Source organism: Bidens hawaiensis, unplaced genomic scaffold, assembly GCF_021521415.1.
Source record: "Bidens hawaiensis isolate Kalapana, Puna unplaced genomic scaffold, B.hawaiensis_p1.1 tig00041817_1, whole genome shotgun sequence".
NCBI classification, from domain to species: domain Eukaryota; kingdom Viridiplantae; phylum Streptophyta; class Magnoliopsida; order Asterales; family Asteraceae; genus Bidens; species Bidens hawaiensis.
This window is the reverse complement of record NW_027505745.1, coordinates 103,074-127,694: the sequence shown is the minus strand read 5'-3', so window position 1 is coordinate 127,694 and position 24,621 is coordinate 103,074. Positions and strand designations below refer to the sequence as shown.

The window sequence follows — 24,621 nt, the reverse complement described above, 5'->3', positions numbered from 1 at the left end:
AATGTGTTTAAATTTGTTAAGTTCATATGATTCTTCTAGAATATATAATTCAAATTCAATACCCGCCCCTCCTATTTTCCTTTTATGTTAATTTGTATTCTAACAAATATGCCGCCTATTAACTAAGTTAGAATCTAATTTTAAAAAATGTTTTAAATACCTAATCATCTTTTAGGTTTAACATCTTCTTTTTCATTCTCCCTGCCGTCTTTCATGTATTTCTCCATTCCTTACTTTCTAAGTTTGATATATTAAAGTATAGATTAACTTTTCACGATTCTTATATAACTTATATTTCTTAGATTAATACGTCAATAACTAAAATTTTACATAAACATTATTGTGTTTGATGTAGAAAGATTATTCTGGTTATGACAACTTCTTTTCTCATGCTTATCGAAGATCCCAAATCTCCTATTTAGGTATTCTTAAAATTATATGATAATATATTTCTCTAAACATTCAATACCTAATTGTTGTAAATGTTCATTTTTTTGTTAGGAAATTCCCAAAGAATTTATCTTGCAAAATTCTTCGATGTTTAACGTGTTGCCTAAAACAGTAGAAATTCATCATTACAAAGGATCATCGATAGTGGAGTTAAAAAAACTAGAAAAAACAGTTTGTTTGGGTGATGGAGTTCTTGATCTAATGTCTTCTTTGAAGATTCGTCCTTATAAGAGAATTATTTTTATTTCATTTGAAGATGATAGTAAATGGTTACTTTGAACTCCCTCGAATAAGGCAATTTCTATTGGGCATCGACATGCATTTGTTTTATACGATCATAACAGAATGAATGATAAATTGGTATAATTCTTATTAACTGTTATTACTTAATAGTCAGTTTTATAAATATATATATTAAAATGGTTTTTAACATATAGTATGTTTTCCTATTTTCTTTACAGGCTGTTTCAAAGAAGAATATTGAAACTCAGTTTCAAGACTCGCTTCATATCGGAGTAATTAAGTTTATTTTTGATCATAACCATTCATGGGAGATCAGTTTTAAATTTTACAAAAAACACTATTTGTTTGGTGACGGTTGGAAACAGTTGGTTCAAGATTTTTGTTTCAGAGATGGTGACGTTCTATGGTTGAAGTATGTTAACAATTCTACCATTGATTTAAGAGTGTATGACAAGAACGGTATTCCTTTATTGTTTCCACATTTACCACCAATTGTTTGTCATCAATTAACAAACTTCAATCCGAATGGTGAACATACAGTCGATTCTCCATATTGCCAATTGGTAGTTGGTTATTCTCACAATACAAGTTTGAATCATGATAAAAAAATAAGGCTGAAAACTCTAATTGTTTCAGAGTTCCGTAAGAAGATTGAATATCGTATGGTAATAAATATAATTACCCTTTTATTTTTTGTTATGTTTTCATATAAAATTTGTATGTTTTTTTCTTAGCGATTACCAGCTGAGGTCGGGAGACTTGCAAATCTGAAAAAGAAACGCTTAATTAAGTTCAAAAGTTTAGCCGGCTCGGAAACAATCTTCAAAGTTAAAAACAGAGGCCAAAAAGAGAAGGGGCTTTTTTCGTTAATTGGATGGAAGGATTACGTAATCAACAATCGGTTATGTTTTGGCAACACTTTGGTTATTCGTTATTATAAGGACGATGATGTTTTAGTTGTGGTTGAAGTTGATGGTTGATGAGTTTTATTTATCGTTTTTGTTATTTTTTTAATTTTGTCGTTATTCAAACTTTGTTATAAGCACTATGGTATTTAAAATTTAATTTTGTCTGCTTTTAGAAGAATGTTTGATTGTATTGTTATTTCTTTCCTTTTTTTATATCTAATTATTTGTTAACATAATCATAAAAAACAAAACTTGTATGTAACCCTAATCTATCATGTTTTAAATATTATACGGTAACACATTTTATACTTATTAACTTTGGACATATTAGAGAATAGAATATTTAAATTGGACTTATATTGGATATTATCCTTATTTCCTAAATATTATCTTAAAATTAACAATATATAATCGTTGTCAATGCTTAAAGATACTTTCCAAATGATTATTATAATCACATATCAAAATATATGTAATATTATGAAATCAGTTAATATTCTATTATAACTATCTTCCATATTTATCCTTTTGTATAATTTATTAACATCTATTCCACCATTTTTCAATCTTATTTCTCTAATAATGTCTTCATCTTCAAAGAAACAAAAATCTACTCCCTCCACCTCAAAGATCAACAACGACGATCCAAATGGTATTGTATTTAATCCTTAAGAAGCTATCAACCATACCTATTCTTTAGCGGTATTGATTTTTTGATTTAAACCATATTTTTTTATTTTTCTTTTAGGTAATCTTCCAAAAAATCCATTGTCTGATGTTTCAAACACGCCACAACAAAATAATGTTCAAAGTGTTCATGTTAATCCTCCTAATACATGTTTCTTGAACCGATACTCATCTCCATACTATCATTACAATCAATACGGTATAATCTGTAGACGTCAATTTTTTTAATAATAATTATAATGAAGTTGAATAAGTTTTTTTGTAATATTAATTTGGTATTTTCTATTTTGTTAATTTATTTTTCGATTGTACATTTGTTGAAACAAAGGTCAACCTCAAATTGGCTAGTTTGGTTATGTTTCAAACAATACACAAGTTACTATATTTCAAAACAACACACCAAGTAATTATGTGTGTAATTCTCTTGCAAGTAAGTTTTAAATGTATTATGGTTTGTTATTTGTTTAAATTTATTATTATTATTTTAATTGATTTATATTAAAATCCTAAATGCAGGTTCTAATAACAGAACCTATACTCCGTTTAAAGTTCAAAGCGGTTCTTTGTCTAAGTCTTACAAGGGGAAGGAAAACGTATACCCGTATACATTACCAACCGTAAACAATAATTCGCAATATAAAAAACGTACGTATCTTTTTGCATATTTCTAGAATATTGAAATTATCTTATTATTGTTATATTTATTATTCATTTTACATTTTTTATTATATATATATATATTTGCAGATGATACATCTACTCAAGTTGAAAGTTCGTTTTCATCAAAACGAAAACAAAGAAAGGATATTCTAGATGGGAAACGTGATAAAATAAAACATTCTTTAAACAAAATTTCCCAAAGAAGCCCGTTCTATCACAAGTATCGCCTATTTTCTTTTAATCATTATATTTATTTGTTGTGTTAGTAGTTATACTCCGTATAATATTTTGTTGAACAGGTTGTGTTACTTCTTCTAACATCAACACTAACCCAATATTGAGTAATAGCGCTTCTGTTTCTAACTACATAAATTCGGGAAGTACCTCATCAACAAGGCGTAAAGGACGACCAAGGAGAACAAGCAATACTACTGCTATACCTATGCAGCCGTTAAATGATTTTGAGTTTGTTGTAGATGTTTTTAAAGGCATATCATCAGGTTATTTGTTAATACATTATGTAATTCTACATAGTATGTTCTAAATTCATGTCATAACTTCTTTTGCATTTGTTGTACAGATTACCTTGATCTTGGTAATCAAACTTTCCAATGTGATTCATGCAAAACCTGTTTATGGGAAGCTGAATCTAGGAGAGGAAAACATAGTAGTGGCGATTCAAATTTCTCTTTATGTTGTCGCAGCGGGAATGTTCAACTGCCTGAATTAAAACAGCCTCATGAAAGTTATGTTAAGTTATTTCGTGGCGAGGATCCTTTAAGCAAGTATTTTTTGAAAAATATTAGACGATTCAATTCAATGTTCTCCTTTACATCAATGGGTGGAAAAATTGACAATTCCATTAATAGAGGAAATGCTCCATATACGTTTAGACTAAGTGGAGAAAACTACCATTCTAAAGGAACTATTCTTCCTTTAGATGGTAACAAACCTCAGTTTGCTTAACTATACATTTATGATACAGAGAACGAAGTTTCAAACCGACAGCGAGTTTTTGGGTAAGACTTACCTTAACCAGTATATGTTTATAATTTTTATAAACATATTATTTTATAATATATTACATTCATATTAACTTTAAAGTGTATTTTTTCCTTTGTTTTTCTTGCAGTCAATTATCCGGAGATGACAAAAAGTTTGATGATTATATTATTAATTATCTGAAGGAAATGTTAGACTCACAAAATCCATGGGTTCAGGCCTATCGGATGGTACGTGATTCTTTTAAAGAAAATCCTCATAATGATTTAAAACTCCGCATTGTTGGAACAAGGCAATACGATGCTAGGACCTATAACTTACCAACGGCCTCTGAGGTTGCTGCTCTTATAGTTGGAGATATTGGTGATGCCTTGGACAATAGAGATATAATAGTTAACTCGAGGTCTGGTGGTCTTCGATGAATTAGTGAGCTTCATCCTTTTTATACTCCTCTCCAATTTCCTTTGCTTTATCCTTTTGGTGAGGATGGTTATAAGATAGACATTCCTCATCGGAAGGTCGATCCTTCATCTACTGCTGCCCGTAAGAAGTGCACTATGCGAGAGTTCTTTGCATATAGGTTACAAGATAGGCTTAACCAATTCTCACTACCCTTAAATGGTAGGTGGCTTTTTCAGCAGCTTTTGGTAGACAAATACACCATGGTTGAGAGTCAAAGGTTGAATTTTATACGTTTTAAACAGAGTGAACTTAGGTGTGACACATACGAAAGCCTTCGAAACCTTAAGACATCAGGAACTTCAGATGTTTCCACATCTGGTCAGTGTGTAATTCTTCCATCATCTTTTACCAGAGGAAGTAGATATATGATGCAAAATTATTTGGACGCCATGTGTCTTTGTAGATGGTACGGTTATCCAGATTTTTTCTTAACCATTACGTGCAATCCCTGTTGGCCAGAAGTCAAGCGTTTTTTGAAGGATACCAGTTTAAATTCTGAAGACAGGCCCGATATATTATGTCGTATTTTTAAGATGAAGCTTGATTCAATGATTAAGTTGTTGAAGGATAAGTCTTTGTTTGGGAAGGTTAAAGCAGGTTCGGTTCGCAAATAAAAAATTATATTTTCATATTTTTTCCTGCTAATTTTGAAGATCTTTATTTTTTATTCTGTGCTAACTTTTATTTTTAATTCCAAATGCAACCGTTTACATAATTGAGTTTCAGAAACGTGGTCTACCTCATGCCCATATTTGCTTATTCATTCATCCAGATAATAAAATTCATAATGCATTCGATATAGATAAGTTTGTTTCAAGTGAAATTCCAGACAAGTTAACTGAACCAGACCTATACCAGCTTGTGTCGGATCATATGCTTCATGGTCCTTGTGGTGAGGCTAATCTAAGCTGTAGTTGCATGATTGATAGAGAATGTTCCAAAAATTTTCCAAAAAGATTTCAAAGTGAGACAAGTATAGATTCAAAAGGTTTTCCAATTTATAAAAGAAGAGATAATGAACGTTACGTCGTTAAGAAAGGAATAAATTTAGATAATAGAAGTGTTGTCCCTTACAACAAAATTCTGTTAAGAAAGTATCAAGCCCATATAAATGTCGAGTGGTGCAATCAAGAAGGATCAATCAAGTATTTTTTTAAATATATAAATAAGGGTCCATATCGTGCTACAATTTCCCTTGTCCAAAATAACAGCCCCGATAATGAAGATCCTAATGCGGACGAGATTAAAGCATTTTACGAATGTAGATATCTTTCTGCATGTGAGGCTGCCTGGAGGATATTTGCTTTTGATGTTCATTACAGGGTCCCGCCTGTTACGAGACTTCCTTTCCATTTACCTGGTCAGCAACAAGTAATTTATGGTCCGGAGGAAGATATTGAAGACGTTCTTACGAAGCCTTCCAATGCTGCTTCAATGTTTATTGGTTGGATGGAAGCTAATAAAAGCTATAGGCATGCAAGGAAGCTATCCTATGCTGAGTTTCCAACACAGTTTGTATGGAAAAAAACAGCACCACCGAAATGGGTACCAAGGTTAAAGGGATTTGCTATTGGTAGAATTCATGCCGTTCCTGCATCGTTTGACGAGGCCTACTACTTACGAATACTTTTAAACAAGGTTAAAGGACCCCAATGTTTCGAAGATATTCGCACGGTAGATGGTGTTGTTTGTGATTCTTTTAGAGATGCATGTTATAGAAGAGGGATTTTAGATGATGATAAGGAGTACATAGAAGTAACAGAGGAAGCAAGCCATACCGCAAACGGATATTATCTAAGGAATTTGTTTGCAACAATGCTTATAACATTCTCATTATCAAGACCTGATTACGTTTGGGATAATACATGGCAATTCTTAGTCGACGATATTCTTTATTATCAACAAAAGAAACACAAGAATCCAGGTTAGTTTTGTTCTATATGTGATATTTTGTTTTTGTAGTTTACTTTAAAGTAAATTAATTAATTATTTTTCAGATTTGTGTCTTAGTGACGACCAACTTAAGAACTTGGCATTACTTGAGATTGATAAGTTTTTGGTATCAAACAATTCATCTCTACGTAGGTTTTCGCACATGCCGTTTCTAGATCAGGAATCTATATCTGCCTCAATGAATCCTCTTATGATGGAAGAACTAGCTTATGATACCGATGCTTTGACAAATGATTTTAAGCATTTGTATATATCTCTAACTTCTGAACAAAAAGGCGCTTACAACAAAATATTTGACTCATGGAAACGTAAAAAAGGTGGTGTTTTTTTTGTTTATGGTTATGGAGGTACCGGCAAAATATACTTATGGAAAACTTTATCCGCCTCAATTCGGTCTAAGGGAGAAATTGTTCTTAATGTTGCTTCAAGTGGAATAGCATCTTTATTATTAGAAGGCGGTAGAACTGCTCATTCAAGATTCCTCATTCCAATCAATCTTACCGAGGACTCCCAATGTCAGGTAAGTATTATAAATTTTATTAGGTAATTATTTTACAGTTTAATTTATCTTTTTTAATTATTATATTTAATATAATGTTTACATATTCAACATTTTCAGGTTAAGGGAAATACTGATGTTTCTGACTTATTGAAGAAAACATCATTAATAATTTGGGACGAAGCTCCAATGATTCATAAACATGTGTTTGAAGCGTTGGACAGAACGCTAAAAGATGTTATGAAAGGTGATTTGGCAAACACTTCTGAATCATTGTTTGGAGGTAAGGTAGTTGTTCTTGGGGGTGATTTCAGACAGATTTTACATGTTGTACAGAATGAAACAAGAAACGAGTGTGTCAATGCCACAATTAGTTCTTCTTACATATGGTCAAACTGTAAGGTTTCGAAACTAACAAAGAACATGAGGTTGACTGTTGGTTCTCAAATGACAAACACTTTAGAGATTCAAAAATTTACTGATTGGTTGTTGGATATTGGTGAAGGTAATCTTGGTGGTCCGAATGATGGTGAAGCAACTATATCAATTCCAGATGACCTTCTAATAAAACATTCCCTTGACCTATGTCTGATTTAATAGACTTTGTTTATCCTTCTATGTTAGAAAGGTTTAACGATCTTAGTTACTTTCAAGAACGGGCGTTGCTTGCTCCCTTAAATGAGGTGGTTCAAGAAATTAATGATCGTATGTTATCATATTTTCCCAGTCAAGAAATGGAATACTTAAGTTCAGATAGTATCGACGAGGTTGAAAGTGTCTCAGAAGATTTTGATCCCACGTTGTACTCTCCTGATTTCCTTAATGGTATAAAGATGTTTGGAATGTCAAACCATCGTTTGTTACTTAAGGTGGGAGTTCCTATTATGTTACTAAGAAATATTAATTAGAAAAAGGTTTGTGCAATGGAACTAGACTACAAGTTGTTAGTTTGGGAAAACGTGCCATTGAAGCTAAGGTTGTTTCTGGTAAAAATATCGGATTTCGTACTTTAATTAGCAGAATCAGTCTTACACCTTCTGATAAGAAGCTTCCATTCAAGTTAAAGAGAAGACAGTTTCCTATATCCGTTTGTTTTGCAGTGACTATAAATAAAAGTCAAGGACAATCGCTATCGCGTGTTGGATTATATTTAAAAGACCCGGTTTTTACTCATGGCCAGCTTTATGTTGCTTTGTCTAGAGTTAAGACTCGAGAAGGTATTAAGATCATTTTACTAGATAAAGAATCTCAGCTGATTAACGGAACAAAAAACGTTGTGTATAAGGAAATATTTGGAAACCTTTTATGAGTTTTTACATTTCGTTTGTGTTTATGTTTCCAATGTTGTAATTACCTTTAACTTTTTATTATAAAAGGATTGTGTTAATTATTTTATGTCTAACTATAGGTATATGTTTGTTGGTTAATCATCCATTCATTTTTCTAATTTTTTATATTTCTCTTTTATCTTGTACTCAGTATATTTTAGGAAATTAAATTTCATAAAATTTATTTATACGATGTTTGATTAAACTTTATATTTTTTGACTAAGTTATTTGATATATATTGGATTATATCTATTTACCAGATTTTTATTTAAAAAAAATAGGTATAATGTTTAAAAATAGTTTGAAACTATAGGGTTAATAATTAGTTTTCTTGATTCAATAAACCGCCATTAATTTTTATTAATTTATACGGTTTTTGAAGATGAACAATCACACCTTAACTTCTTCAATCAAACACAAAAAAATTTTCATCTTCTTCCACAATGTCGACAATTGTTAATTGGAAATTTTCCTCCGATTACAACAGATATGAGTTCCTAATCAGTGATCTTTCCGTAATTTACAAGTATAACATCCACTCTGTTATGTCTTTTGGAATTCTCAACAAGTACCAAATCTTCGCCGCTGGCAATCGCAAAGTAGTTCGAACTGATGAAGAGAACTCCCAAATGAATGCTATACGAGAAGATATTGTACAACGTGATCAAGAGGTTCTTCCGGTTGTCAATGTGAGTGAGTGGTATTTTTATCCTTTCCAGAATTTAGTTGTTATAAAGTATGTCAACGGCCAACCGAAAACTGTTAAGCCAAAAACAATTTTGCAATCGAATGATCTTTTCCTATTAAGATATTTGGATGAGTTGAAGCTTTCGAATGAGAAAACACAGGGCACATTATGATTTGGAAGAGGAGGTCGGTCAAAAAGTGAAATGGTTGTTAGATTGTCAAAATTATGAGTCCGATTTTGATGATTTTCATAGTTTTTTGGATTTTGATGTTGAAGTTTAAGGTAACAATTATTCAATAAGTTGTTTATTTACTTAATTAGTCAAAATATTTAGTTTATTGTTTGCTATGTTTTGGTTGTTTATGTTATTACATTAATTTATAAATACAAATTCCTAAAACTTACAATAAACTGCTAAAAATCGTTTATTTTTTTGTTTTGTAGGTTGTTATGGCAGTTTTGTTTTGTTGGTGGATTGTGGATGAATATGATGCTTGGTAAGTTGAATTCACATGTTTAGATCTTCTATTGTTGTAGTGATTATGTTTAATATGTTTGTTTCAATAATATTATAGTTTCAAAATTCTATGACTTTTTTTAAACAGTTTGATTCATTTGTTGTGACTCTAAAGTTGTGTTACATTTTCACATTTTGTGTGTATTACAACAAAAGTATTTACATATTTATGTTTACATTTAGTCTTTATGATATATGTTAGTAACCTTTTTGTTAATAGTTAATTGAGTTCCATGGTTTGTTTGTCTTTTTCAGGTTTTAGTGCATGATGATTCTGTTTGATGACGGAAATTTTGAATATCATGTCGGTATAAGAATGTTAACATCTAAATATTTGTCATGACTTTTGTTATAAACTTAAGTTTGTGTAATTAGTAAGTTTTTATGTAGACAATATTCTTATCTATATCTCAAATATAGAGATATATGATATCTTTTGGGTTGTAAATTTGATGATATCTTATGGTTTATTATATATATTATGATATTGTATAGTAGTTTATATACATTTTGTTACATATCTCACACGGGTACGAACCTAGTGTTGTTAATATGAGAATTTTACGTGCGCTAGTTCTATATTACTCTTAGGTGAGTATGAATACCAACTAGTGCCCCAATTTACGGCCCTCTTAAAAATCACCGGATATGAGTACCTTAAATAATGAATACTAACTAGTGTCTAGGGTTTTGTCAAATATCCTCCCGTAAGGTCGTGTCAAAAGCAGCAGGGGTTGGTTTAGGGAGAAATGAAAATAAATATGTTTTGATAAAAAAATTCGTTAGTGTAAAGTATTAAAACTACTAAATTTTATGCTATTATTTACTTTGTTTGACTTTTATTGACCCGAATATATGTGTTTATACTACGAAATGTAGTGTATAAAGGGTCTATTTACATCACGCATCATCCAACATTGTAATGGTGGTTTCTGCACGGGGTGAAGAGATTTTTTTTTCCAATTTTGTTTCATTTCGGATTAAGTTTTTACGAATTCGTTAGGATAAGATTTTTAGTCGTTGCGATTTTTTTGATTTTGTGTTTTTCAGTTTGGTTTTTATTCGATTTTTTGTTTCGGTTTGGTTTTCATTTTTTAGTCACATTTCAGTTTTGTTTCAGTTTATTTGGTTGTTTAGGTTGGTTCAGTTTTTGGTTTCATTTAGATTTGGTTAGACAAAAGATCGTATTAAAAAACATGGTTGGGTTCGGGTCACTTCACATTCGTGTCATAATGGGTTGACTCAAAATGGTCTAGATGAAGTGATGCTTGTCGGTGGTTCAACACCCATCCGAAAGTTAAAAAATGCCTAACCGGATATGAACCCATTATTACTTTCATTCTTGCTGCATTTGGAGCTGCAGGTGAGAGGATTTAGGAGGTGATACATTTGATGTTTCAGGTGAGAGGATTTTGAATAATCATCTTTTTTAATAGAGTGTGGTTTTGGTGCCAATTGGTTTTCTATAATTTTGTTTACTTGGTTGTTAGCTTTAGGGTATATGGTTTACGTTTAGTTTTATGCATTTTGGAATTAAATAAAGTTTTTTTATCATACAGATCTATATATCTTGATTTTTGTACACATATATTAAACATGTTTATTATATTTTGGTTTTCATGTTCATGTTGGTAATGGAGCATTGAGGCTATGTCAAATGCAATGTTCTTCGAACATACAAAAACAAAAAAAGAAACAATCTTTTGGTGGAAACTAAAGCGAAGACGTGTAAGTCAAATGCTTGCATAGGTGATACCTAAATTTGCATTCTCTTTTAAATGTTTATTTTTTCATCTTTTGGTTATAATTTTCTACAATAAGAATGTGAACGGTTTGATCATGATGACCAAGTTGACAATGAATGCATAGGGGTTAGGGAAATTGCAAAGCAAACTGCAATGCGTAAGGTAATGGTGATTTTTTTCCCTTTCATATTCTTAGTTTTTCTGTTAACCTTTTTATTTTATTAATTTCATCCATGATTAGTAATTAATTAGGACAAATTTGTTTGTAGAATGAAGGAAATTGTAAAGCAAAAGATTAATTAAGAGAGAAGGTGAAATCTGAGGTGATAATATTCTGATATACTATAGTTGTACTTTGTATAATTCTGATATGTTTTTTTTATTCATTTGGATGTTGATTTCTTTTGCTTGTCATATCAAGTCCTCTTAAATTCGGTTCTCAGATATTATTATTGCTAGCCATATGGTTTAATAAATCTATATTTTAATTTCTAACCTTATGGGTTTCTTTGTGTGTTTTCAACCATTTGCTCCTACTATTTAACCCACGTCGTTTTATGGGCGAAGTTGGTTCGGGTTATAGCCGGTTAATATGGGGAAAATGATTAGCTTACAATGGGCATGTTAATGTTACTATATAAACTTCTTAATTTTCTTATCGTAAACTATAACCACTGCAAATATAACAACACCAAATGCAGTAACATAACGAACTAACCCCTACCAACCTAATTTCTCTTGTGTGTCCCTGCTGCAACGCGCCTGGATCATGTAAATGACATTATTATAGAATTAAACACACATTCAATGCTTTATCATTGATAATTATTATCATTGAACAATCGCATTAAACCCAACTATTAGTTTCATAATCACTACCTTTATAAAATCCAAACATCACCTGCAACTCACACTCCACACACTCATTATTTACTCTCACACATTCTGGCATACACTCATTACTCAATTCATATGCCAAAATAGACCCATTCAATTTCATAAGTCACAAACAAACAACCACAATGATGTTGTTGAAAAACAAAAGAGACACCTTATGTTCTTCATTAGATTAACTTTATAATATACATATACACTTATATAAATACGCCACTTGTCTCGCTATGTTATAAGATGGTTAGAGACCTTTAATTTTGCCACTATTTTGCCACTGCATTTTTATGTTACTAACACACTATTACTTTACCATCGTTGCAAATAAATTTATTATGTTTTCTTTGTAAGAAGTTCTTAATCACATCCAGACTTGAATTGTCAGCTGTAGGAAACAAGGTACACATTCAAGACTTAGATCGGGCGTAGTGGGCGTCGTTCCCCCAAAGCACCCTAAAGCACCGGAGTACACCGCCCCCGGGCATGTTGAGCCTTTTTTGGGTGGGTGGCACTTCTTACAAAATGCCGGTGAGGGAGTGATCAGGTCAAACTAGCCGTTTGTCAACAACTAATTTTTTTAACTTATTATTTATTAAAATCTATACCCTATATGAACCCAACTAATCAAAATATTTTAAACACAACAATTCTTTCTCTCATTATCTACCAAATATATTTAACAAAAATATCAACCAAGTATATTTCATTCAACCATTCGATGTTCGGTTTTGGGACATTTATATTTAATCAATGCACGAACACCACCCAACCAACTCGACAAACTCAACTGAACAACACCCAAGCGACTCAAGTAACCCCCAACATCCCAGTCGGTGTTAATCTCGACCCTAACTTGTTTTCGTACATGCAATATTTAGCGATGCCTAACTTACAAGCCGATTTTTTAACCAAATGGGTGTTGGTTCACCTATGAACATGTCGGTGACACAAGATGAGATGGTGCAAGAGATGCAACCCTTGCCAGTGACACAACCCGGTTTGAGCAAAGCTAAAAAAGCCGGACGAGGGCGGTCACACCAAAAGAAAGACGTAGGTGAACTAAAAAACAACTTTGCCATGGACACAAGATGAGTATTACACGCTTGCACGGTTATGGACCGCAATCTTAGAAGATCCCGAATGTGGTAAGTGTATAATGGTTAGTAATATGTTTTCTAACTTTTTTTTATAGCCAACTATCAAGAATTAGGCATATTTTGGACAAAAAAAGTTCGGGAACGTTTTTTCAACTACTGAGCAAAGGGGATGAATACTGAAAGAACGATTCTATATCGGGAAAATGGTTCGATACGCCAGATTCCAACTCTTTCTAGGACTTTACCAACGAGTTTTTAATGGGCGGGGTAGTGGTGCGAATGATGCCGACATCATTGCGGTAGCGTTGGTAAAGAACCAAAGTACTCAGGGGCTTTTTAATTACGTGAAGTGTTGGCAACATCTTCGTGACCACTCTACGTGGAGTCGTATCCCCCCATCGGGTCCGAAAGTAGGCAACGGCCAAAAACATTCAAAACCCCGTTCTTAGTTAATCTAGAAACGCCTAAGTTTGATGCTCGAACCTTTGACTTAAACAATGATGATTTTGGTGATAACGAGAATGAGTATGCGGAGATGCCTCGATTGGGGTAGAATAAGTCGTGGAAAAGAGAAAGTGGCGGGGTCGTCGATGGTGGGTGCGAGCGTCGAAATGAAAGAAGAATTCAACGAAATGAACCGTCGACTCCAACATAAATTCTAATCCAATAAGGCCTTTGTCAAGATATTGAAAGAGAGACAAAAGGATAAAGATCTCGTCTTTGTGTAGACCCGATCGACCACCTCACCAGACATGTTTGGGCTCTAGCCTGAATAAAAAGGGATAACATTATTAAAAATTATAAGCTTGACAGGTAATATTTTTTAAGTAATCTTTATGTATTTTTTTAAAAAAATTTAGTGTAGTGTTTTATTTTAATGTAATTTATTTAATTATTTATTTTATAAAATTTTATTTGTTTTATTCTTATTTATAAAAATGAAAAAATAATAATAATGAGGTAATGATTGGACGAGCTCTATCTACTACCCCATTTTTGGCAAAATCCCATATAGTGACGTCGCATCACATGGTGTAAAAGCCCTCATAGAGGCTCCATCCGCTACACATCACTACACATGGTCTTAGGTGTTGGGATACTTCTCTTTTGCATCCTGCAACGCCTATTTAAAAAGGCCATCGTAAAGTGTATGGCGATTTGCAAAGAGTGGCGTCAACTATTGTCCGCAACATATTTTGAAAAACAACACTCTTCAAATCCTTTAGATGAGACCAACCTAAAATTGTTGTTGGTATCCATGAATGATTGGTATGTTTATCCGATGTACAGTCAAACACCTTATTTTGGCGCCCTAGATCAAGGATTCGCTTCCCCATCCAACCACTCACCATGGCAATAGATATATTTACACACATGGATGGCCTCTTATGTCTTATGTTTCAACAAACCAAAGAGTTGGTTCTTTGGAACCCTACAACCATAGCCTACCAACAAATTAATCCCATGGCCTTTATAACACCATTTCAGACACTTTTGGGATTATACAATCTCCCTTCAAATGACAGCGAGTTTTGCATATTAAATGTGTCATGGTTTCATTACATGACACATTTATTGAAGACAAACAACAACATGGACACGAATACTATTCAACATAAAAAGGAATATGCTAGAACGTCTTCCATGTGGTCCAACGAAACTCAATGTCAACAAGTGTTGTACTTCGTTGTATTTGAGGCCTGTTATGTGATTACAAACATTGTTATTAAATTAAACACGATAACGGAACATGTTAAAGTGATAGTCTTCCCACCTTGTTCCATCAAAATCAATTTTTAGGGCCCATCTGGGTAACACTGACAACTCCTTGCACATCCTCCTAACTCATGGTAGTCACAACATATCATACAGCCTATGGCCCCTTCTTCGAGATAAGTGGATCCCCATGTCCACAACCCCTTGCAATCCCACCAATATCATTGCACTTGTGGATCGGGTTACCCATTACGTTACAAACGGAAAACTATTGATGTGGCTGGCACAAAAAAACTATATGAGATTACGGTTGTCATCAAGTCGTTAGGACGCGCCTACCACATGAATTGGTTTACCAACAAAAAAGGGGCATTCTTCACCAAGACCCTTATCTCTCCTGCTATTTAAGTATGACAATGTCGTATGGTTTTCTTAATTCACATCACATTCCTACTTGCCAACTTGTAATACTCCAAATAAAAACCTTTTGTTTTTGCAAGTTAAGTACCAGTCACTTTATTACACCACCAGTAAGCATGTGGACAATCAAATAACGTATGCCCACCACTTTACCATTTTAACAACTCGTTGACCGATAACTTTGTGGCTTTAATTTGAACATTTCTTTCATCTACGGATTAAATTTCAACACTAACTACTCACCAATTAACACACATTCAATCCTTTATATTGATTAAAAATCACAAAACCCTAACCTACTTTATTAACACATATTTCACAAAACACGATGCATCCAATATATATGCATACGCCAATATTTTTGTAAGCACCCCCCCCCCAACAAAAAAAAATATAACAAACTATATGCACATGCAGCGACGTGCTCACGCCATTAACCCATTACACATCAAACACTACAAACCGATACGAGAGCATAATTTGTGTGAACCCACGGAAACGCGCGGGCACTTTTGCTAGTCATTATTTAAAGAAAGTGTTAATACTAAAAGTTTGTTGGCCAACTTCATTAACTTGGGCCAATTTTTATCCCAAAGATTTCAAGCCCATAACTTAAACTAAACCAAACCCATCGTGAAAACCAAAAACCTAAAACCAAACTTAACCCATAGTGAAAATCGAAAACCTAAAAAAAACGAACTGAACCCATTGTAAAAACTGAAAGCATAAAGCATAAATAACAGAGTTCGTTATTTTTAATTATACACACAAAATTAAGGGAAAAAGAATTGAAAAATATATTATAAACAATAAAAGTCTGGAGTCTCAAATTTACAATACTATCAAAACTTCGGTATTCCTTATGTTCTTCAGCAAACCCGGCTAGTAGTGTATCATTAATCTCTTGAAAAACTTTGTTTTTTGTTCTAGTATGGCCCTTTCTTGAAATAAACCTTTCTAATTTTGATGTATTGATGAATAAACAAATTCAATTAGATTAGAAGTCGGATCAACATAATCTTTTAATAAGAATATTATAAGGAATGTCAATTTGCACGTCACCATGATTTGGATCACCAAGTTTTCCTTTCCCGGTTTTTGAAAGCCATTAAGCAAACAATCTAGTTTATAATGTTCAGATCATTTTACTTCCAATAGTTAACTTCATGGCAATTTGTAAGTTTAAGCACTTTGCAATTTTTTCATATGTAGGACGAACTTAGAGACTCATTCACTATTTGGTGTCTGCTTCCATTAGTAATCACAACAAGTATTTGTATAAAGTCTCCTCCGAATCCGACAACCTTACCCCAAAATAGGCTGTCACTTTTTTAAATGGAAAGATGAATTAGGAAATCGTATATGATAAGGTAATTGTTAAGCACTTTGCAATTTTTTCATATGTAGGACGAACTTAGAGACTCATTCACTATTTGGTGTCTGCTTCCATTAGTAATCACAGCAAGTATTTGTATAAAGTCTCATCCAAATCCGACAACCTTACCCCAAAATAGGCTGTCACTTTTTTAAATGGAAAGATGCATTAGGAAATCGTATATAATAAGGTAAGTGGTTTTTAAACAGAGCCATAATTTAAGCATGTTAATCAAGAAATACTTTAGAAGGAAACTAATTTACGATGCATAAATTATATAAAGAAATCATAAATTCAATGTTTGATTTTTAAACTCAATATATATATTGAATAGTATATGTCTTTTTTTAAAATCATGGTCAAACTTTCTATATTGAATAGTTAAATACGTTTTTTTATTCATATTGAAAGATTTAAATTCCATTAGACCGGGTAATTATTGAATTTGCTTATATAATATGATTTAAGGCTTTTGGACTCATATAACAATTAAACTTTTAATTTTATATTCAAGCCTCTTAAGAAATCATAAGATTTGTCAAGACATTATACTTCTGTTGCAAAAAGCACACCTCTTCTGATGTCAAAATCTCTTTCATGTGAAACAATCATCCTCCAAGATCCTAAATTTATATAAGAAAGAATTATATATTTTGTTATTTGAATAGTTTATTTGTCTAAAATCCATATCATTTTCTTTTAGAACATAACACATCAAGTCATTTTGTATTAAAGTAATTATTTTGTAACATTTTATAAACCTGGGGATTGGTACCACATCAAGTGAGGGAACATTTGCATGTATTCCAATTAGCTCATGCATTTTTTGTTAAAAACTAAAAAATAAAGACTCTAGTAAGTCTTTCTGATTCGAACATGCTTAATTCGCATGGATTGCATCTTATGCAGGCTTGAACTTTCTTTGCGAATTGTAAAATTACTAGTGCATGGCAATGCATATGAAATTCTTTGATTGATGCTTCCACTTGAAATGTAATTAAAACCAGAAGTTTATAATAACAAAACTAATCAATATATATGAATAGGGTCAAGTAATCTTCAAAGTTTATTATGTTCAAACAATCTTCATTTGTTCTACACATCTGATGAAAACCAATTCAAATTAGATAAACAAAGCTAAATTAAACATTCTTTTTATCACTTATAAGATGATAAATAGATTCCAATCATACCTAAAAATAATAAAAACCTCACGTATTTTGAAATACGATAATAAATTGATAGATATTCACTATGCATACGTTTTCGAAATCATACATCAAACATAAAATCAATCAAAATCAGAACCAATTGAAATAAGCGAAAATCATCTAATGATTCATGATTGTATAGGAAGATTACCTGGATAACTATGACACCCATTTCAGATTGTAGAGCAAGAAAGACAATCCAATGACTTTTGAGAATGGAATAAGAATCAGCCTGAATCCGTGAACAACCCGATAACTATGGCAAAGAAAGATGATTCTTGAAAATCTAGAAGCACAAAACTAATTGTAGTTTATGATGATTGTAAGAAACAATCAATAGATATAATATATCAATCAATTACCTATTCTGGTTCCTTACATGCACAAAGCAGAGAATTATCGCAGCCGAGGAAGCAGACGGTAAAAAAAACCCAGGATAGATTACTTTCCATCTCTAAATATGACTTTAAACAAATGGGTTTGGTATAATCCATGGGTCATATAGATTACACCCATGGATAACATGGATTAAGAAGAATGAAGATTACAAATTAGGATTAGGTAAGAATGAATGTGGTCATAACACATCAACATAATATTTTTGTTTATTAGTATTGGTAGATGCAACAACCAACATTTATTATCTAACCAAACAAATAGACGAATAGTCCAAACACATCAGAGCATACAACTCAACTTGATATATCTATATGGGAAATCTCCAAATCAATAATACTTAACGAAGAAGCCTTGGTCGTGTTCGTTCGTTAAGCTTTTATCGGACAAATGAATAATGGTTCACGAACACATAACTGAACTAAAAATCGTGTTCATGTTCGTTAAGGTTTAATCGGATAAATGAATGGTTCACGAACATATAGCTGAACGAAAAATCGTGTTCATGTTCGTCCGTTAAGGAAATGAACTTGTTCATGATCGTTCGTTAACTTTCTACACGAACGAAATTGAACACAAACAAACTTGATTATCGTTCTACTATGCTCGTTACAAATGTATTGTAAAATTTATTATTAACGCAAATTGTCTAAAAAACTCAAGTGACCTTTGGAACCTTATTGTCTTTAGATTTCAGAATTCCCATTATACCCATGGTTTCCCGAATCACTCTGAAAAAACCTACTGCCCATAAAAACTAGTTTAACTCTAGTTTTTTGTTTCATTATTTAAAACAACTTTTGACACGTTATTGAATTAAAAGTTGACACTGACGCTTGGTTAAATGTGACCAAACAATAAAAACATTAGTTACCCGTTAATGGATCAGAAATGTTGACCCACTCGGTTTATTTTTTTAACTTTCGGTCAGTTGTTATAAAAAGTTAGAAACCGTGATGAATGGTTTAGTTTTACGGTTTATACCGAAAACCGAAGATATAAAACCGAATCGAACCATAAGATTGTTAAATATCTTTTATTTTAAAGTTATATATATGGTGTGTGTGTATAATCCGAGCTAAATCGTAGGCCGCACTCTTCCTTTATTACTCCTTGTTATCACGTATGTAACAACCTCATGTTTTTTACTGATTCTAAAGACATTTTTGTGATTATCTACTGTAAACTCACCCTTTATTAGAAATATATGTTTACTTCCTTTCATTAGTATGTGAACTATGTAGAACTTTGGGGCTAAAATATACGTGATGGTCATTAGATAACAGTTACCTTAGTGGTTAACTGAATCCATTATTTATAAGTCTATGAAGCTCAAACCAATTGATTTTTAGATTCATCTGGAACTAGACAAAATAATACTCAATAAAATGCTTCAATCCGTGAAACCATACCGTAACCAAAGCATTAGTAACGGTTTAGTTCGGTTCAGTTTTTCATTTTCAACTATTCAGTTAAGGTATATGTTTAAATTTTTTTTTTGTTAAAAATTTTTCATTTCAAATAAAAGGATCCAATTACAATAAAGAGGCAGGTAAGCGGGCAACAAGTTGCGCCGCCACCCCCTTTTGAATGGCAAAACCGATCCTACTGAAAATAAAATTATCGTTCTTCGGCGTCGTTGAGTTACTGTGCACGACCCGCTGAACTCTTTTTAAAAACGTAGCAACATCGGGAGCAAGAGACCCAAATGTATTAAAAGCAAAAGGAATGAAGGCGTGTTGATTCTCCGCACACGCCTTCTCATGCTTAGCAATTTTTCCTGCTTCTGCCTTTAGCATGGCCTGCCTAGCAACAAACCCGGTGTCCCTAAGCCCGACAAGAGGGGACATCCCAGTAAGGTCCACACAAGCATGCTTCCCCCCAGCCCATCTAAACACAAGAATGTCCGATGGTCGGAGAGTAGACCTTCCTTCACGCGGATCCGTCAAGAAATTCACAGGAGCCTCTTTTCTTGCCGAGATTCCTGCCCGTTTTAACACATCACAAAGGACATCCCTGACCAGATCATGTTTATATTTAAACCCCGGGAGTTCTTTGCAATGAACCGCATGTTCACCAAAATTATCTAAACACGCCTTACGACAGACAGGGCATGGCTCATCAACTGGGAATAGGGGGATCATTAAACGATATTTAAGAATGGCTCGGTACTCCACTGCTGACATGAGCTGCCCTAACCCTTCGATGGGGGTGACAGTCAAAAAGTCTTGAACATTAGCATGACAGTCAAAAAGTCTTTAGAAATCAGATATGAAAATTCAAAACTCACAGTAGATTTGCCATTCGCGAGAACCCGTCTAAAACTGAAACATATTTAGGTTGTTCCCGAAGAACATCATAGTTATGTTGAGAAAAGTCTGAACCAACCTAGCAAACAAACACATTAAACATGATGTATTGATTACACATTTAAGAAAACCTCAATTTGATTCACTACATTGACAACCTTTAGATGAAAAATAAAAAATAAATGATAACTAAATTAAAACTTCAATTGGGAAAACTAAAACCAAACTGAATCCATTGTGAAAACCGAAAACCTAAAACCACATAAACAAAGACAGAACTGAACCGAACCGAACCCATTGTAAAACCGAAACCTAAAACAAAAAAAAACGAAAAGTGAACCAAACCCATCTTCAAACCATACTTATAACCGAAAAAACCAAAACATATCAACTAAAAAATGCGTAATATGACATGAATATTATCATAATATCCATAACAAACATATCATCTATCAAATAAAAAAGTTTCAACAAAATCACTAAGAACTCATAATAATCACCTGGAACTATAAGCGATGGTGTGGGTGGTTGAGTAGGGACCACCAAGGAACCACATCCGCCAACAGACTGGGTTGGGTAGCGAAACCTTGCACAGAAAACATATTAGGGTTAATTGGAGGTATGCCAACATTTACATTAGTAGTTGTTTCAAATAATTCATACTCATCATCAATATGAGGCAATACCAAACAAATAGTTCACAATAATTATCAAATTTAAGCAAACCATTCATAATTATTATAGATTTGGTAAAACTAAGCAAATCATTCATAACTATTATCAGTTTGAAGCATAATGAAACAAATTACACATACTAATAATTAAATTGAAGCAAAATTTAAGCATACTAAATTCGTTCAGAAACAAATGACGATTAATAAATAAAAGAAAATGGGACTTGCGTTCAAACATCATACGTACAATTGACGGCTGGAATTTTATGAAGACCCGTTGCTTCATGTTAGCGCACTGTTTTTTTTTCGTCTCGGTCTTTGTATTTATTGTAATTTATTTATATTAATGTAAAAGGGCATTTTGGTCTTTTCACCTTTCCATACGTTATGTTTATGTGTTCATTCGTTAAGTATGTTTAACGAATGAATCCATACGTTATCTTATTAGCCATTCGTTAAGGATGTTTAACGAATGAGCCTAATCGTTACTATTAATGTACCATTCTTTATGGAATGTTAACAAATGAGGTGTAGCAAATGAGTCATTCGCTACACTGTTAAGTTAAAGTAGGGATTGAAGACGAATGAGTCCCATTCGTTATGACATGTATAATGAATGAACTTAGACTTCTTTATATAGATGTATCCTGAAACGTAAATTAACAAGTGTGTTTATAATTATTTATGTGTGTCGTTACTCTGCTGAATTTCCCTCTCAACCCACACACACACTTCGTTCACTTATTTCAATCACATATAGCATATCAAGAACTAGATCCGCAGGTATACAGTATGAATTGAATCGATTCGTATATGTTGAATCAAGCTCTCTCAAGTGGTACCAGAGATGAGCGTTCGATTGTTAAGGTGATTTACGTGTTATTAAGATGAATTGATGAGAATTCATTGAGTAATTGTAAAAGTTTGTGATTTGAAACTATTTGTTTGATTTTGAATCAATTATCATGGTGAAATGGATAAGTGAGGCTAAATTGATTAGTATTCAGTTTGTAATCCTATCAGTAATATTCGTATAAGTTTTAATTGGATTATTATTGTTAATTGAGCAAAATTGAGGGTTATTGGTAATGTATGAAACAAAGAATTGTTTTTGAGGTTTAAACGGATTTCGGACGAGTTTGGTTCCGAAATGAAGGTTTGAATGTGTTAGGGTTTGTTCGCGGGGATTTTACTAGTTGATTAAGCTATTAAACGTTAAATTTGGCTGTGATACGGACGAGTAATCCATAGATAATTGATTTTTTGGATTCAAGTCTGGGTCTGTAATTGAATATCTGGAAATTTTTTTGAAGTTTTGAAGATCCCATCCGTTACAAAATAATGATTCATTTGTTATACTGTATCTGTCATTCATTATGAACCTAATACTGTTTATTGTCACATGATAGGTTATTACAACTACTCATTCGTGTGTTGTAGCACATTCTTCATCAATATCCCATTCGTGATAAAATCATTCGTTACAGAGACATCATTCGTGACAGATTGTTTCGTTATCCTATCCGTTACCTTATTCGTCAAGCTAGTCGTTATGATATTTGTTTGATCATTCTTATGTTGAATAGTTACAATTGAATCATCATTTGTTATACTTATTCGTTACTATAGTGGTGTCATTCGCTACAGTTATTCGTGATACCATTCGTTACCAGAAGCGTTATCATTTGTTACCATAACCTTTTAACCTCATTCGTGATACTGTTCATCATTCGTCACAAGACTTATTCAATCGTTAACCAAAATTTATACTTTACACCCATAAGTTTTAATATTGGAATTTTTAACCTAAACTTGACCTTGTTGATCATTTAACCCATATTTTTGATATGGCTAACTTTTATGCGTTGGCATCTCAAAGTATGATGATGCAATAAATGCTTCACTTAGACGCTAAAATCTGTTCACATTACAAATGTCCCCGACTCGTGAAATTCATTGACTTTGCTAAGTGGGAGCCAATATTTCGAGCAAATTTAGGATCTGTACATCCTAATTGTTCAAGATGTCTTGATGATGTGTATACCGCTCCATTGCTCGGTGATGCAATTACTGGTTTTGAAACAAAGGCTTTTTCTACTTATACTCAGGAAGAGAAAAAGGCCTTAGAAATCGAAACAAAAGCATACCCTACTTTGACAATGGCTTTACCAGATAATATTTTCAACCAGGTTTGAAGTATTAAGATTTGTGCATCTTTGTTTCAACACATCAAGATAAGAAGCATCTTGATTAAAGGGTGAAGCTGTAGAAGAGATATTGACTAGGTTTAATCATCTGATTGCTAAAATGAACAAACTGAAAATGAAACCATCTGAATCAGATCAGATCGACACTATCAAGAATGCTTTGCCGAGTTCTTATTCCACTTTTCTACTTGTGTTGAAAGAGAATTCATTCTTTAAATCTGAGGATTTAACGACAATGGAATTCATGAAAAGATAGAAGAAAGGGAATGACTTAAAGTGTTATAAATCATCAAAAGATAATCAAGATCCAACTTTATATGGTGGTTCATTACCATTAAGCAGCTCTTCATGTCCAATCAGACTTCACAAGAAATGCCATCTTCAGTAAATGAACAAATGTCAAACGTTTGTTTCATGGCATCTGGATCAAACAATTGTTCTGGAGGAACTAATACTTCATTTTCTGGCAATGATTTAGTTAACCACAAAATTTGAACATGAAAGAAGCTGAATAACACTTTGCTTTCCTTAGTGCTTTCATGAGTTCGTATGAAAATTTGGTGAGTGGTAAAATTGCCACGAGTGAGCTTACTAATGAAGACTATGACCAGATCGATCCGGATGATTTGGAATTAATGGATTTAAAATGGAATATGGCAAGGATTTTTCATAAGGTAAAGAAGTTCATGCAGAAAACAGGAAAAGATCTACTTACTTTGAATAAGAAGGTTGGTTTTGATAAGCTTAAGGTAAGATGCTATAACTTCCAAGACTTTGGTCACTTTGCCAAAGAGTGCGACAAGCCAAAAAAATAATACAATGGGCCCCGTACCCAAGATAGAAGCTCAGGCAAGAAGTTTAATGATTCAAATGAAAAAGCTTCTGGGGTGATTCTTCATAGTCTGCTGGTTCACAAGCACTGCTCACGGCTGATGGTACAGATTGGAATCAAAGGTTGCTGAGTAATGGTACAGGAAATCAAGAAAATCTTGCTATGTTTGAATCTGCTGAAAATTTTCAAGATGCTAAAGGAGAAGGATTGGTCACCGAGAGCGGATCCGAGACTATGTCAGATTCTGATATATCAATCAACATGCATCCAACTTCCTTTGCATGTATGGCCAAGATTGATAAGGTTAGCCCTATTTCTGTATCTACAGTGTCTGAAAATGTATCAGCTGA

General features: G+C 32.9%; 1 protein-coding gene across 1 annotated transcript; it reads left to right on the top strand.

The window, feature by feature from the left end:
- The first annotated feature begins 4,507 nt into the window (after window positions 1–4,507).
- LOC143615082 (uncharacterized) lies at window positions 4,508–8,173 on the top strand. Its single transcript, XM_077088317.1, has 6 exons — window positions 4,508–5,009; window positions 5,185–6,280; window positions 6,423–6,885; window positions 6,985–7,369; window positions 7,489–7,689; window positions 7,779–8,173. The coding sequence occupies exons 1-6, from the start codon at window positions 4,508–4,510 to the stop codon at window positions 8,171–8,173; spliced, it is 3,042 nt and encodes a 1,013-aa protein (XP_076944432.1).
- Window positions 8,174–24,621: the final 16,448 nt, after the last annotated feature.